The sequence below is a fragment of the Pangasianodon hypophthalmus genome, chromosome 21 (genome assembly GCF_027358585.1).
Source record: "Pangasianodon hypophthalmus isolate fPanHyp1 chromosome 21, fPanHyp1.pri, whole genome shotgun sequence".
NCBI lineage: Eukaryota > Metazoa > Chordata > Actinopteri > Siluriformes > Pangasiidae > Pangasianodon > Pangasianodon hypophthalmus.
In genome coordinates this window covers 1,092,951-1,107,531 of record NC_069730.1, presented here as the reverse complement: position 1 = coordinate 1,107,531, position 14,581 = coordinate 1,092,951, and the positions used below count along the sequence as shown (strand labels likewise).

General features: G+C 38.8%; 1 protein-coding gene across 3 annotated transcripts; it reads right to left on the bottom strand.

The window, feature by feature from the left end:
• Nucleotides 1–1,888: 1,888 nt before the first annotated feature.
• On the bottom strand, nt 1,889–14,581 carry cnpy1 (canopy FGF signaling regulator 1). Of its 3 annotated transcripts, none has more exons than XM_034314540.2 (6): nt 14,432–14,581; nt 11,983–12,082; nt 10,283–10,398; nt 6,551–6,760; nt 5,580–5,676; nt 1,889–2,116 (listed from the first exon to the last, which is right to left on the bottom strand). In XM_034314540.2, the coding sequence occupies exons 2-6, from the start codon at nt 12,071–12,073 to the stop codon at nt 2,076–2,078; spliced, it is 555 nt and encodes a 184-aa protein (XP_034170431.1). In that variant the 5' UTR covers nt 12,074–12,082; nt 14,432–14,581; the 3' UTR covers nt 1,889–2,075. The 3 variants fall into 3 exon arrangements, with proteins under 3 accessions (XP_034170431.1, XP_026796631.1, XP_026796632.1); XM_026940830.3 differs by lacking the exon at nt 14,432–14,581 and adding an exon at nt 14,223–14,425; XM_026940831.3 differs by lacking the exon at nt 14,432–14,581 and adding an exon at nt 14,087–14,225.

Genomic DNA, 14,581 nt, shown 5'->3' with positions numbered 1-14,581 from the left:
CACAGAGGCCACACCTCCTCTGCTGAGACTGACACAAAGGCCACACCTCCTTCACGGAGACTGACACAAAGGCCACACCTCCTTCACTGAGACTGACACAAAGGCCACACCTCCTTCACAGAGACTGACACAGAGGCCACACCTCCTTCACAGAGACTGACACAAAGGCCACACCTCCTTCACAGAGACTGACACAGAGGCCACGCCTCCTTCACTGAGACTGACACAGAGGCCACACCTCCTTCACTGAGACTGACACAGAGGCCACACCTCCTTCACTGAGACTGACACAAAGGCCACACCTACTTCACAGAGACTGACACAGAGGCCACACCTCCTTCACGGAGACTGACACAGAGGCCACGCCTCCTTCACTGAGACTGACACAAAGGCCACACCTACTTCACGGAGACTGACACAAAGGCCACACCTCCTTCACGGAGACTGACACAAAGTCCACACCTCCTTCACAGAGACTGACACAGAGGCCACACCTCCTTCACGGAGACTGACACAAAGGCCACACCTCCTTCACAGAGACTGACACAAAGGCCACGCCTCCTTCACTGAGACTGACACAGAGGCCACACCTCCTTCACGGAGACTGACACAAAGGCCACACCTCCTTCACAGAGACTGACACAGAGGCCACATCTCCTTCACAGAGACTGACACAGAGGCCACGCCTCCTCTGCTGAGACACGGAGGCCACGCCTCCTTTGCGGAGACTGACACAGAGGCCACGCCTCCTTCACTTGGCTGTTCCAATCAGATGTGCCAGTAAGACACAACAAAAAACACAATACTATCTATTACAGTGGAAAGTAAACCACAACACTCCAATCTTAAACTCTTAGGACCCTTAGAGGTTCTTCAGTCGTCCCTCTAAAAGAACCAATAACCTCTTAGGTGTTATGTAGAACCATTCATTCATTCATTCATTCATTCATCCATCTTTAGTAAGCACTTTTTTCCTGGTCAGGGTGGCAGTGTGGATCCGGAGTCTATCCCGGGAACACTGGGCATGATGTAGGAATACACATAGAACCCTTAACAATCCAAAGAACCCCTTAAAGAACCCGGTCACTTTTTAAGTGTAGCTCTTTATCTAAGACAATTTCATTTTTTTTCTTGTTTAAATTATGCACAAAAAATGAACACAAAAACACTCATATAAAATATTACAACCCCTTTGGGAAGCTAAGAACTCTTAATGCTCCCTTAAAGAACCCTTGAGGAACCATTTTTTCTAAGAGTGTTTGTGTTATTAGGGTAAGTGTGCGGTACAAACTCTAAACTAGTGCTGATTATTTTCTTCTTAGTAGCTAGAACCTGTCAGGAGTTGGTACACTTTTACAAAAAGGAGTTCCTGAAGCGTTCCTTAAGGTTTTGTTGGATAAATAAAGGTTCTTCAGCTCTGCTGAAGGAGAACGCTTTCTGATGGAATAACACTCTGTTGTAGGGTTCCACATAGAACGTTTAAGAGTTAACTGAAGAAGAACTAGTCACGTGTCGATATTTCATGTTCTTTTTATGGTAACTGCCTACTATATATGAAAAATTCTACATTTTTTAAAAGAAATTTAGTGTTCTCGATGCTGTTTTTGCTTTACAAACTGTATAAAACAACACGATGATGAAAATTCATCAAATAACAATCGCGTCTTCTCTCAGAATAAGGTCCTGAAAGCTCGAGAATAAAACCTGATACAAACTGCACACGTGCGCTGACCATATCTTCACGTGACCGTGATGACGACGATGATGACGATGATGACGACGATGACGATGATGATGACGACGATGACATCACTGCACTGTGTACTGCAGCATGTTGTGTAACTGCACACGACTAACTACAGCGTTCAGAATGAAAAAAAAGTCACGCTTCGTTTAAAACACTTTTATTATTCTTTATCAAAATACTATTACAACTCAGCGTCATGGATCTTTACAAAAACACTTTACACTGGTCTTTGCTTGTTTATTATGAGATCTGGTCCGTCGTTGCGGTTCTGTTCGGAGCCCGGTCCGGCTCTGAGCATTCGAGGTGTTTGGTCAGCGTCGGTGTTCAATCACAGCTCAGCGTGCTGGAACACGGCGCTTTTACAGTGACCTGAGTAAAAAACACAACACAATACACAGTGTTACACGTAACACAACCTACACACAGCGCAAGAGCTTTGGACTGAGGAGAGAGATGAGCAATAGTGTGTGTGTGTGTGTGTGTGTGTGTGTGTGTGTACATTTTCTTTTCCAAATCGCATTTCCTAAAACACTGAAATTCTACAAACTTTTAAATCCAGCGACCAGCAAAAAAGCTATAAATAATACGAAATGCTCACTTTTAAAAACTAATATTCTCCGACAGATTTGTCATTTAAATAAAATGTCTTTATTTTTCTTTAAAACCAAAACTTTATTTCATTTTTATAAGTTTGCAAATTTATGAAGTATATATTTTTATAAGTATATGTTTATTCAGATTTATTGTATATGTTTCTATTGGCTTTACATGAAGATGTGTTAAGTGGTATTTGGGAATTTCTCTGCCGAAACTGTTTATATTATTAAATTAACTTTTTGTGACAAACACTGTTTTATATAATGACATCACTTCCTCAAAAAAACACCAAAACAACAGACAGTGTGTATGCAACCAAAAACCTCCATCAATAGTTTTGTGTGAATCGTAAATTGTTTTCTTAAATCCTCACATCCTGAGACAAAAACTAAAACAAGCTGATTTTATGTATATATATATATAAAATGTGTGTATGTGTTTTATATCAAAGTGAGAAAAAAAAAGCATGCGATTTCACATTACACTAATAATTATGTGTATTTACATGAACGTGGCCTGAAAGGTTAAAATAGTTCACATTCTGATAAACAACACGGAATATTTGTAAAATATTACTCATAATTCACGTTTCTGTCAGCGGCAAACAAATATATCTGCTTTAAATCTTTTAAAATAAAACCTGACTATTGAGACTGATGCAGTTTAGTAATGGAATAAAATCACAAAATATAATCTAAATGTATTTTCTCAGTCGTTTCTTATTACAGAATTTGACTTCAGATAAAAAACACACAAACACACCTCGTATTACGCTGTAATCATTAAATCAGAAATATATCAGTAACGGATAAACTAATGATATCACAGATTTTACACTAAATTATATTTTTTATAGGTTTTTATCAACTTTCAGTTACTCACAGTAACAACCTGAAACTCGAGCAGATGTTAAAATCGATTGTTTCTGTTTAAATAATAATGTTTTGAATTTTTTTAATCGTTTTGGGTTTTAGAGACGTGTTTAAAACACGTCGCTGGAGTTCTGCCGTCACTTTATTAGAAATAAATCTCAGCAGAAATAAATATCACGATACATACGGTGTATTCAGAGAGCAGAGTGTGTGTCGCGTCATCAAGTCATATTTCCACCATCGCAAAATTTTAAATAAGCCTGAGTTAGCGTGGATGTGAGCTCCTCACTTCACCGCATGCGCTCGCAGCTAGCAGTAACTCTGACCTCGTTACCTGGACATCATCCACCTCCATGCTGAAGATGGAAGAAATCCTCAACCGGACGCAGGATAAAAGTGACTTACGATGCAGATTGTTACATCCAGATATGCGAAAAAACCGTATGTTTGACCGGTTATGATGTTTGTTTTTATTATTTTTCATATAAACATGTTATATAATCAAACACAACAGTGAGATTTCCATTCAAGAAATTTTATACGTTAAATATTTTAATAAATTTAAATTTCTGCAGATACAGACGATAAAAACTGCAATTAATCATTAATATTTAAATAAAAACAAAACTCTTTTCCCCATTTAACTTCAGAAAAGTCGTAGATCAGCTTCTGAAATAAACGCTGTGGCAATGACGCACATACGAAGTGTCACGTGACATTTTTTGATCACGTGTCTCCGTTCCAACCGGCAAAGCAGAGTTTAATGTCAGAAAAAAATAGCGTGACGTCTGTACTGGACGGAAAAATTACAGTTTTATTTTAGTTTTTGTCGCAGCGCCGCTGTTTTTGGATGTTCAGTGAGGCAGAAGAATAACAAGAAACTGTGATGTGGATTCATCAGCTCTGATTAAAAAAAAAAAAAAAACCTACTTAGTTTATGATCTACGTGACATTTGCGATGAAATCATATCAGAATTTCAGTTTTTTTGGAGGAAATTACACAAAGCATCTTTACGGCAAAATAGTCAGTTTAATAGAAACGACCAGTTTGTAGTGAAAACATTTTTTTTTGTTTAACACATTTTCATTTTGTGCGCATCACGTCAACGGAAACATGGCAAGCGAATATAACGCTAAAGGAACGTTTATATACAAAACACAACACATTCTATAAGGTTATACGAGTGAGAGTTTTCTGTGTGTATTTTGTACAATATTTCCTAAAGGTTGTGTTTGTTTACACTCTGATACTCGTTATAAATAAACCTGAAAAATGAACAGTTCTACAATTTGCTGTTTATGCGATTAAAAAACAAAAAATTATAATGAAGTTGTCCTCGGTGCACCTTCTCTGTGTTTGTGGGGATTGAAATAATTACTCCGAGGAGAATAAATGATATATAACGACTCTATAACGATGAAATGGCAGTTTGAGGTTAAACTCTGGGTTTTGGAGTCGATGTGGATTTGTAGAGCCGCTTTATGTCAGACACGACGCTGCAACGTGATCACGACGTGACGTATTTCTGCGTTTACGTGTGATCATAGCTGCGGTTGGTGGACGTGGAAATGAAATACAACATATTATTGGCCTTTCATTTTTTTCTCCACTCAAACACACACACGATGACGTAATGAACAACCAGAAAACGTTCAGAGGTGGGATAAGGGCATCGCCTTTTTTTTTTTTTTTTTTTTTTTTGGTGGAAGAATTTTGTGAGAATTTTAAGATATTAAAATAAAACAAAACATTTAGTAAAGCTTTAAGAAGTCATAAAGATCGGGCCTTGTGCACAGAAACAAACAAAATCACAATATTCAACGTAAACAATATTAATATATTAACAATATTAAAAGTGTCACTTCCACTTGGGGTTTTATTCTGGACTTGTTGTATATCGTGCTTTAAATATCTGTGTTTAAAATTTTATTAGTAAAGTATTGTCTTTTTCTTTTTTTTAAAAAAAAAAAATATTTATGGCCTTTTATTTCTTTGAACTAAATTCTAAAAAGTTGAAAATCTTTCAAGGTTTAATGTAGTTAATGTACAGTTGTATGCAAAAAAATAAAAATTACAAAAAGACACACGCAAACACAAATGGTGCTGTTCAACAAAGTAAATCTGAAAGATTCTTTAAAACAAAATACAGCATCTTAAAAAAGTAAAAAAAAAACAATGAGCCTGATGATATAAAACGTGACTAAATGTTATGATATAAAAGTAAACACGGTGCAGCCCGAGTGCACTAACAACAACAACAACAACAACAACAGCTTCTAAATACCAGATCTAGTCTGCGTGCTCAAGGTGGAGGCGGTGCGAGTGTGTGTGTGTGTGTGTGTGTGTGTGTGTGTGTGTATACCTGACACTTCGCTGCACAACTTCTGGGCCACGCGCTCGTCTTCCCGTGCGAACAGAGTGATGATGTCGTCCTCCAACTCCTCCACGATGGTTTCACACTGAAACACACGTCTGATTTCACTACACAGCAAACACGCTGAATAAAAAAAAAAACCCTGAATATAATAAACAGCGTGCGAGGACGAGCAGGCGGCCATCTTTAACGCTCTAACGTATGCAGGGCTGCCATCTTGGAAAGCTCGTGAGGTGAAAGGATCTGTTTCTTAAAAATGATTTATGATAAAATCCCATAGATTGCTCTTAGAGATTTTAAGTTTTATTTGATTAAAACTACACACATTTCCCAGAATCATCATTTTTACTTGTGTAAAATTCGAAACTTAAAATGTCCATACACAGGTTTAATCTGAATGCAGAACAGATAGAATTTTACAGATTTTGTATTATTGGTGGTTCATTTCTTAATTCGTCATTCACTTTTCCACTTCTTAAACCCAAGACAAGCTCTCTCTCTTTCTTTTTCTTTTTTTTAATTTCCTCATTATATTTCTATCTTGCAGCTCTGAAACTAAAAATATGAATAAACTTGTGAAAATATCCTCCTACAAGGACACAAATTTACGTAAACCAGATCAGTTTTTAACAGAAAAGTGTTTAATACGTTAGAACGTGTGCCGAAAAAATTCTGCGCACAAATTCATCTGTGTAGTAAAACATGCATTTTTACAAAAAAGTAAAAACACATCTTTTATTAAAGAGAGGAATCTGATTAGGTGACAAATTTATTTATTTAGATCTTGAGATGGAAAATGTGTCCAAATGATTTAGTAACTCTAATTAGATAAAACCTAAATGGCTAAAATCCATTAGTGTATTTTTAAATTTTTTTTATTAGGATTTAGAAACTAACACAGTTGCTCTACAACTTAAGGAAAAAGTGAAAGGGGAAAAAAAAAGTTAATAAATACTTACAGCAAACTTTAAGGAATCTGAACCTTCAGGTCCGGAGAATTTAAAATTTTTGAAATCTGGAAAGTTCCCGCCGTCGCTGCTCCTCGGTGCGAATCTCCTGTAGCTCTGTTGTTTAGTGTCGGGGTCCTCGTACAGCGCGTAATCGCTCATGTTATTACAAACTCCGTCCAACAGCTCGGACAGGTGAGTCTCAGAGCGAGCCAGCGGAACCTACAAACCAGAAAACTTACATTTTTTACTACAAATGCAAAAAAAAACAAAAAAAAAAAAACCAGTAATAATAGAAGGGCACGAGGGTCACGTTGATGACCTTTTCCTTCCGTTCTTATTGAACAGAGCGGAGAAACGCGTCCACAGTGCGACCACGCTGACTTTTAACCTGCGTCCCGAAAAAGTTAGGAGAACAAAACAAAACAAAAAAAATGAGGCAGTGGCGTCTAGACAGGTCAAGGTGCAGCGCTGCTCCCGCCCCCGGGGCCTCCCTCCGGAAGGGCGCAGGGGAAGGGGGCAGGAGAAGAGAATGGAGCGCTGCCCGGGGGGTAAGCGGCGGGGAGGGGCGGTTGTCAACAGCAGCCAAGTGCAGGGTAAACAGCGCTCTCTCTCCTCCACCCTCGGCTGATCAAAGCAGGAAGTTTCTCCCTGTCATCCCGCTGAAAAAGGGGAGCAGGGGTGAGGAGGCATGGAGAGTAGAGTAGGGGGGTATTAGCAGAAGAAGAAGTAGAAGGGGGGTATTTAGGGGCAGGTTGCAGATGAGCTGCATTTTTTTTCAGCATGTAGATATGACCCCGGCTGCCCCCTTTCACACACAGTATGGACCCTTCCGGTCCCATTACATTACAGAGGTGCTTTTTTTGGCCTTCAACACACCCCATCCCTCCATCCTCATCACCCCCCCCTCCCTCCATCAACCTCCTCTTCTTCTCCTCCGAGGATCCGCGACACAAAGAAGCTTCCGTGGCTCACCGCCATCTGGTCACAAAATAAGACAAAAGGTCCCGGGGAAGAAGGACAGCGACCCGTGCGCTCATCCCTCCCGATTTTAATTAAAAAAAAAAAAAACAGTCGGACGGACGCGCACAGAGAAAAAGAGAGAGAGAGAAAGAGAGAGAGAAAGAGAGAGAGATAAGACAGGATACAATCGACTTGGAGCATGAATTAAGGAATGGCTGGCTCCAGTCGCTCCACAGGAACAGGAAGATGATAAAAAAAAAGCCACAAAGGCCACATTGTGTTCTGGGATATTACTGTGGAAAATGAAACAAAGTGAGGACGGAGTTTAGCGTGAGAATGAATCAGATGAAACATCTCGGGTTATTATGCACCAAACGCAACTCATTAAAGTCGTCAGAATTTCAGAGGTTCAAGCTTTGGTGCTGGCTGGAGCTCGTCATCGTGAAAATGGTGGGGAATTAAATTCGTGGCCGTAACAGTCGGAGGGGTTTGAATAGGGGCTGTCAATAAAGAATTTCTGCTGGGATAAAGGAGGGTGTGTGTGTGTGTGTGTGTGTGTGTGTGTGGGTGTGTGTGTGTGTGTGTGAAAGGCTTCTCGAGGATGCCATCCTTCACCGATTTCGCCTCAATGGAAGAACAACCAACATCAGAAGTCTTGCATTCTTAGAAAATTTAACCAAAGAGAAAAAAAAAAAACGAGGACCAATTTAGCGATTTCCCTCAAAGAAGATCAGAGCTTGGACCTGAATTTGATCAGACATTGCAGTAATATAATATAATAAAAGAGATTAGACCTTAACACGCATCAGATTACGAACAGCATCAGAACGAACACTACATTCGCGCTAGCATGCGACAGGCGATCGTTCATTTTCTACATACTACATACAATTTCAGAGACAGTGAAATGAGATTTGCTCAATTGTATGCAAATGAGGTATGACGCTCTAAAGCGGCAAATATAAACGACTGTCTCGGATGATTCCTCGGACCAATCCTACCGCTCGCGTGGTCCGACGTTTCTTCAGTTCCCCGCTCACAACTTTAGTTCCTACCTGCAGTTAGGTCTGATTTACTGTTTGAAACAAAAACTTATAACCATGGTTTCATCTTATCTTCAGTCTCACATTATATGTTTATAGAGACGTTACGAAGAATAATAAAGCTTGGAAGGAAGTAGCAGAAGTTGTTGGTGCCTCTGGTGAGTTTACGTAGCTAGTACAGTTAGCTTGCTTTGCTAATCTAATCTGAAGATAGAACAAACCTGAGCGCGTAACACGTAAATCACACAACTGATTAATGTGTTTAATTATTTAATCTGTGCTTATTTCTAGTTAGCTTTAGAAACTATATACATATAGCTACTAATGTTTCTTAAAAAAACACAGAACAGGCCACACCCACAAGCGAGAAACGAGTGACTCGTCACCTGCTAGTGTGAACGTAGTTGGTCCTGGTTAGAAAAACAATCAGTTATATGGAGAATATTCAATTAAAATGGCAAAGGTTTTGTTTGAAGTTACAGAAAGACGTGAACAGTTTAAATATTTAACCATTACTGATGAGTTTACGGCTATAAATAAGTACTAATAATTTGAAGAGGTTAGGTTTTGCTTCGTAGTGCCGCTTTTTGTTAAAAATAATTTCTGAATTGTTTCCCCACGTCAACAAGCTGGTTTAACTTCACAGTGAGAGAGAGAGGAAAAGGCAGGCCTGAGTAAACACTTGTTATTCATCCGTGGCTACGATCAAAAGGAGATTAACCCTGAATCAATGGGCGAGTCGGCCACCTAATGACGCTCCCTGGACAGCCGGGGTCAGGGCTTTGAGTTCATTGGGTCTGACCTTTAAATACTGACACCATGGTTAAAGAGGAAACAGTTAAAACTGCCCTTTTTACGTCAGCAAGCGTTACGAGCCTCCGGATCTACAAAGGGCACTCGGGGGTAGAGGAGCGGTACAGCTCTAAATCAAAAAAAAAAAAAACTTTGTTGATTAAATGACTGTAACTTGATTTCAAATAGGAGACAGATAAAGTGTGTATGAGCTGCAAAAATTCTGACAGGAAAAGCATTTCCATAGTTCAAATTTTTGAGAAATCAAGAATTTAAAACTTTTTCATTTCAATCTTAAAAAAAAAAAAATCACACCAAGTAAATAACTAAATACAAAATGGTGGAATAATAAGATTTCAACGTCCAATCAGACACTAATTACTAAAGCTGAGTGACAGGACAAAAAAAAAATCATACCATGATACTTAAGATATTTCCACAACACACGACATGTATGATGATATAGCGATGGGATGTTTAAAAAAAAGGTCAAAACTGAGCTGATACTTTTATTTAATATCTACAGAAATACAGGATTTAACTCTGAAAAGGAGGAAAAATAAAATAAAAGATTTGGTACAAATTCTAACTGTTACGATTTTAAAGAACGAAATTTTTTTCAAGATTCAAAGCAGCTGTGTTCAGAGTTTGTAAATGTTTAAAAAACAAACATAAAAAGTTATGAAATGATATTGTGATATCTCAGAAAAGTGACAGAATTTATCACGATATTAATATCATATCATATTGCTCAACCCTACTAATTACTCATTTTTCCTTTGTTATGCTTTTTATCTATTTTTTTTTAAAGTCAGACTTTGAAATAGAAATAAAATAAATAAATTTTTTTAAAGAGTATTGCACAAAGTGTCTGTTTTTTCCCTCAGGTTGTGGGAAAGTGTGTGTTACGTATAAACACTGATTTAATAAAGTGTTTAGTGTTTACCTTTTTATCAGAGAGACTTCCATCAGGATTCAGCCTGAAGCCTCCAACATGGATGGTCTTCTTCGGGTCGATCTGGCTAATGGAGTATTCCAGCTCCTCAGCGATCGCCATGCAGGCTGAAGGACACGCGGCATCATTACACGCTAATTCGTTTATTCGCTATACATAAGCAATGTTTACGTAGACTGAATTCGTTCTAAACTTTTTCTCAATACTCGGTTTTGGGTGGCGTAAACAGAGTGACTAGGAAAGACAGCGTTATAACTTTGCTCTGTCGGAGGATATTTAGCAGCTAGCTAACAACCTGCTAACTTGTAGGAGATTTTTGATGGAAAGCACAAAAATTCTTACATGTAACATATCTAACATTAAAGGTTTTTTTTAATATACGTTCATTTCTCGGAAGAATAAAATAGCAGTCGAGTAGAATGACTCAGTGTCTCAGTTTTCTTTCATAAGAATAATAAATTTCACTTAAAACTAGAACACACTTAAATTCATTAAAACTACTAGGCGTTTTGCACTGAAGGGAAACGATGGTGAAAATGTCCGGGATGTAAACAAACCTCTAGGGTGTAAATATATGATTTGAGACATAGCTCTGGATCCTGGTGTTTGGGATGAAGCCTGGATTTCCCTTTTGTTGGTCAGAAGAATCAGTTACAAGGTCAAAAGGTCATCAAAACACACTTTCAGCACTCTCTTAACCATCCTGACTAAATAAATGCTGAACCCAAAACTAAAACAGACGTTTGGCTCCATGTTGGGAAACATATTTTCAGGTCACTACACGTGAACTTGTGTAAAGTGTAAAATAAAGCAGGGTTGAACGTTGTGAACGTGGTTGCGGTGGTTGTGTCCCGTCATCGGGGTGGAGTTTAGCTGTGCTTAGTCATGCTCGATCATCCCCATGGGAACTGCCAGGCCTGGGCGCCTCTTTAAAACAGGATTTAACTGAATCGAGCTTCAGTGCTGGAGAGTTTAGCAGAATGTGACCATCACAACCTCATCACTCCTCATCAACACTTTAAGGAAAATAATCAGTGATGGAGTTAATGATGGAGTTAATGATTAATGAGTTTCTACCCCAAAGTTAATTATTTTCCTACAACTGCATGTTCTGAACTGTTTTACTTCTCTTACACCACAGCAATGCTCCAACAATTAAAATAAATTTGTAGTTATTAAAGAACAACACGTCATACTTTTTTATCTGTTTATAGTTACATTTCATGTTGTGGAAGGTCTAAAAAAACAAGTTAGTTCTCTCTGGAAGTTAATAAGAATAAAAAAATGCAGCTTTTTACAGAAAATTTCACCATATCAATGATTTATTAATCTGTTTATTATTAGCGGAGCGACTGCTGTACACGTCCTGAAGATGTCAGAAATGTTACAGCTTTACTTCTGGCTGTTACAAAGCGCTGACACTGGAGACTCCTTCCATAAACGCTACAGAAAATGTCACCATATCGAGAGTCCGCTGTACGAGTCCCTGTAAATGAGCTGTTGCTATAGAAACGATAACGTATCAGAACGAGCGCATTAATGTAAACCTGCGCTACTCTCAGAGCTGCTGTTATAGAGAACTAATCAACACCTTCTGACCAATCAGAATCCAGAATTCAATACAGGCTAGTACGTGATGTAAACAATTCTGACTGCAGGCTTTTCAGAGTGAGCACATTTGACTAACTCACCTGAGCAGTAGAGCACTTCATCTCTCTTCCCCTCTGCTGTTTTAGACACGACAGCCGTCAGGACGAACACAAAGCCGATCCACTGCACCATACTGAGCGCCTGCAGAGGAACAGGAGAGGAATGTGAAGTGAAGGAAAGAGAGAAGGTGAAAACCCACTGTGTACTTTACATTCGTTTAATACCAGCAGTGTGTTGTGTTCATATAAACACCCAGGAACAAAAAGAAAATGTACAAATAAAATGTATAGTGTGTGATTTGAGACACAGCCTCTGTCTCATTCTCACAGTCTGCTCCGTTCCCTGAAACACTTCCACTTCACAAAGTCCACTCTCTTTAAATCTTATTTTAAAGCTACAGAAAGAAAATGAGGAATTTATAATCCACAACAGCGGGTACTGTATGTCTGAATAGATACCAGAAAGAGTTTACGGTTAATGAAGGACAATAAGGAAGGAGTCTCCAGTGTCACTTTTCCGACATCTTCGGGACGTATACAGCAGTCACTCCACTAATAATAGACGGATTAATAAAGCGTTGATGTGAAGTTTTGTGTAACATTTAAAGTTTATGGAAGGAGTCTCCAGTGTCAGTGCTGTAAGTTGAACTTTTCTGACATCTTCAGGACAGAGGAGTTTACGCTTCTTTGCGGTTTCTCGCTAACATGCGTAACAAGCTGCGTCTTTTTTACTGATACAACGTAAGCAAGAACAGCAACCTATTTCACACACGTTACACAACATTACAACTATAAACGGATAAAAAGCATAATGTTTTGTTTTTTAATAAATAAAAAAATTATAATCATTGGCAAATTGCTGTGGTATAAGAAGAATAAAACACTCGAGGACGTGCTGTTATAGGAAAATAATCAACTTCAGGGTGGTGACAGTAACTCCGCTTCATCACATCACCTCATCACTGATTAGTTTACTACAACAGCATGACACACGGTGGTTTATTACATACTCAACACACCATAAGTAACATCAACAAAGTAACATTAAGCTAATATGTAATAATTGATTATTATTTAATTGTTAACTAAATACAACTGTTTATTTATATCACGACTAAAAATAAATCCACATCAATGAGTATAAAATGCTTTTTCCTAAAGGTTGATAACGTCCTGAACTTTGATCAGGAACTTCCAGAACTCTTGTTCATGTTGGTTAAGTCCTTGTGGATTTAATTTAGACTTCTCAGGTAAAATATTGAAATAGTGTGACATGTTCAGCCACACACACTCCTCACGCTGGGATTAACAAGCCAAGAACTGATACGCAACACACCACCAGGCTGCCGTACACACTCCCGTCCTATATTAGCCCACACGAGAATTAACTTTTTTGGCTACGACCTGCATTTAGACACTGATTAACTACATTTATCTGTCCAGCTGTACAGGGTTGCAGAAGTTCTGGCACCCCCCGGTCACAGAACATGCAGGTCAGTGTGTTCCCAACAGGTCATGCTTTAACACACCCTTCTAAAGAGTGTGTAGTGTGTGTGTGTTAACGAGCTGATGAGTTGTCAGGTGTGTTACAGCGTACCTAAATATAGAAACACACTAAAATGTGCAGACAGACAAAACCAGGCGGGAAAAACAGCTCTGTTTGGGTCCATCAGAAAAACAAGTGACAAAAGATCTGAGAAATAGTACGCATTTCACTCCGTTAGTGTCAGTGTACACATATTATACAGAATATTTACATCATTTTTATCATTATATATTATAATTAGCAAATCCTACTGCAGGTGCACATGATGAAGCTTAATTAAACTTCACAACCAATTATAATGACTCAGTGTTGTGTAACAAACATAAAATATCATTGTATACCAATCCGAAATATCCACACATTTATGTACACACACAATAATCATGTAGTTTTGCTGTTTTGTTTGCTGTCTCCTCACCTGTCCGGTTTAGTAGAGTTTAAAAAACTAATTTATTTCAAAATCATATATAATAAAAATATACTGACAATTTAAATGTAATAATAATACATTTATAGATGATAGAGTTCTACATTATGTAATGCAGTTAGACACCATGCTTCACAGTGCTGCTTTCCTGTGACAGGTGCACCTGAAATCACCTGAATCAGACTTCCTAAGCTGTTATAACGTCCTGGGTTGGAGATTACAGCTCAGTAAAGGTGTAAAGACTGTCCTCTGGCAGTGCAAACAGTGCCCTGGAGCACAGGGCTCGCCTGGTGCTTGGGCTCAGCTTACCTGTCTGTACTGTAGTGTGAAAACACAGCAGGTGAGCGAGGAGAAACTTTTCCCTGTTATTAATCTAAGCGAATGAAACACGACCTTAAAGACAATGTGAGCTTGTAAGAGCAAAGCAGGTGAACAGGAACTGTCCGTGTTTTCCCTCTCTCTGTGCTCCTGGAACAAGATTTACAGGTTCTCTAGACAAAAAGGTAGAAATATCTTACGTGCCGGTCTGTGGCGCTGCCACGACCGACAAGCGTGCTGACAGCGGCGGTGATTGACACGTCTACTAGCCAATAGCGTGGCTTCTCAGAGATGGCTGGCCAATGAAAGCGAAAGCTGCACAGGCACCGAGTACCCGGATGGAGCAGGAA

Bases quoted from the DNA above. Each gene is read 5' to 3' on its own strand.
- cnpy1 (XM_034314540.2), bottom strand. From the start codon at position 12,073: ATGGTGCAGTGGATCGGCTTTGTGTTCGTCCTGACGGCTGTCGTGTCT. The intron at 6,761-10,282 runs GTAAACACTAAA...TCTGGTTTGTAG, and splicing joins GAAGTCTCTCTGATAAAAAG to GTTCCGCTGGCTCGCTCTGA. The intron at 5,677-6,550 runs GTAAGTATTTAT...CGTGTGTTTCAG, and splicing joins CAGATTCCTTAAAGTTTGCT to TGTGAAACCATCGTGGAGGA.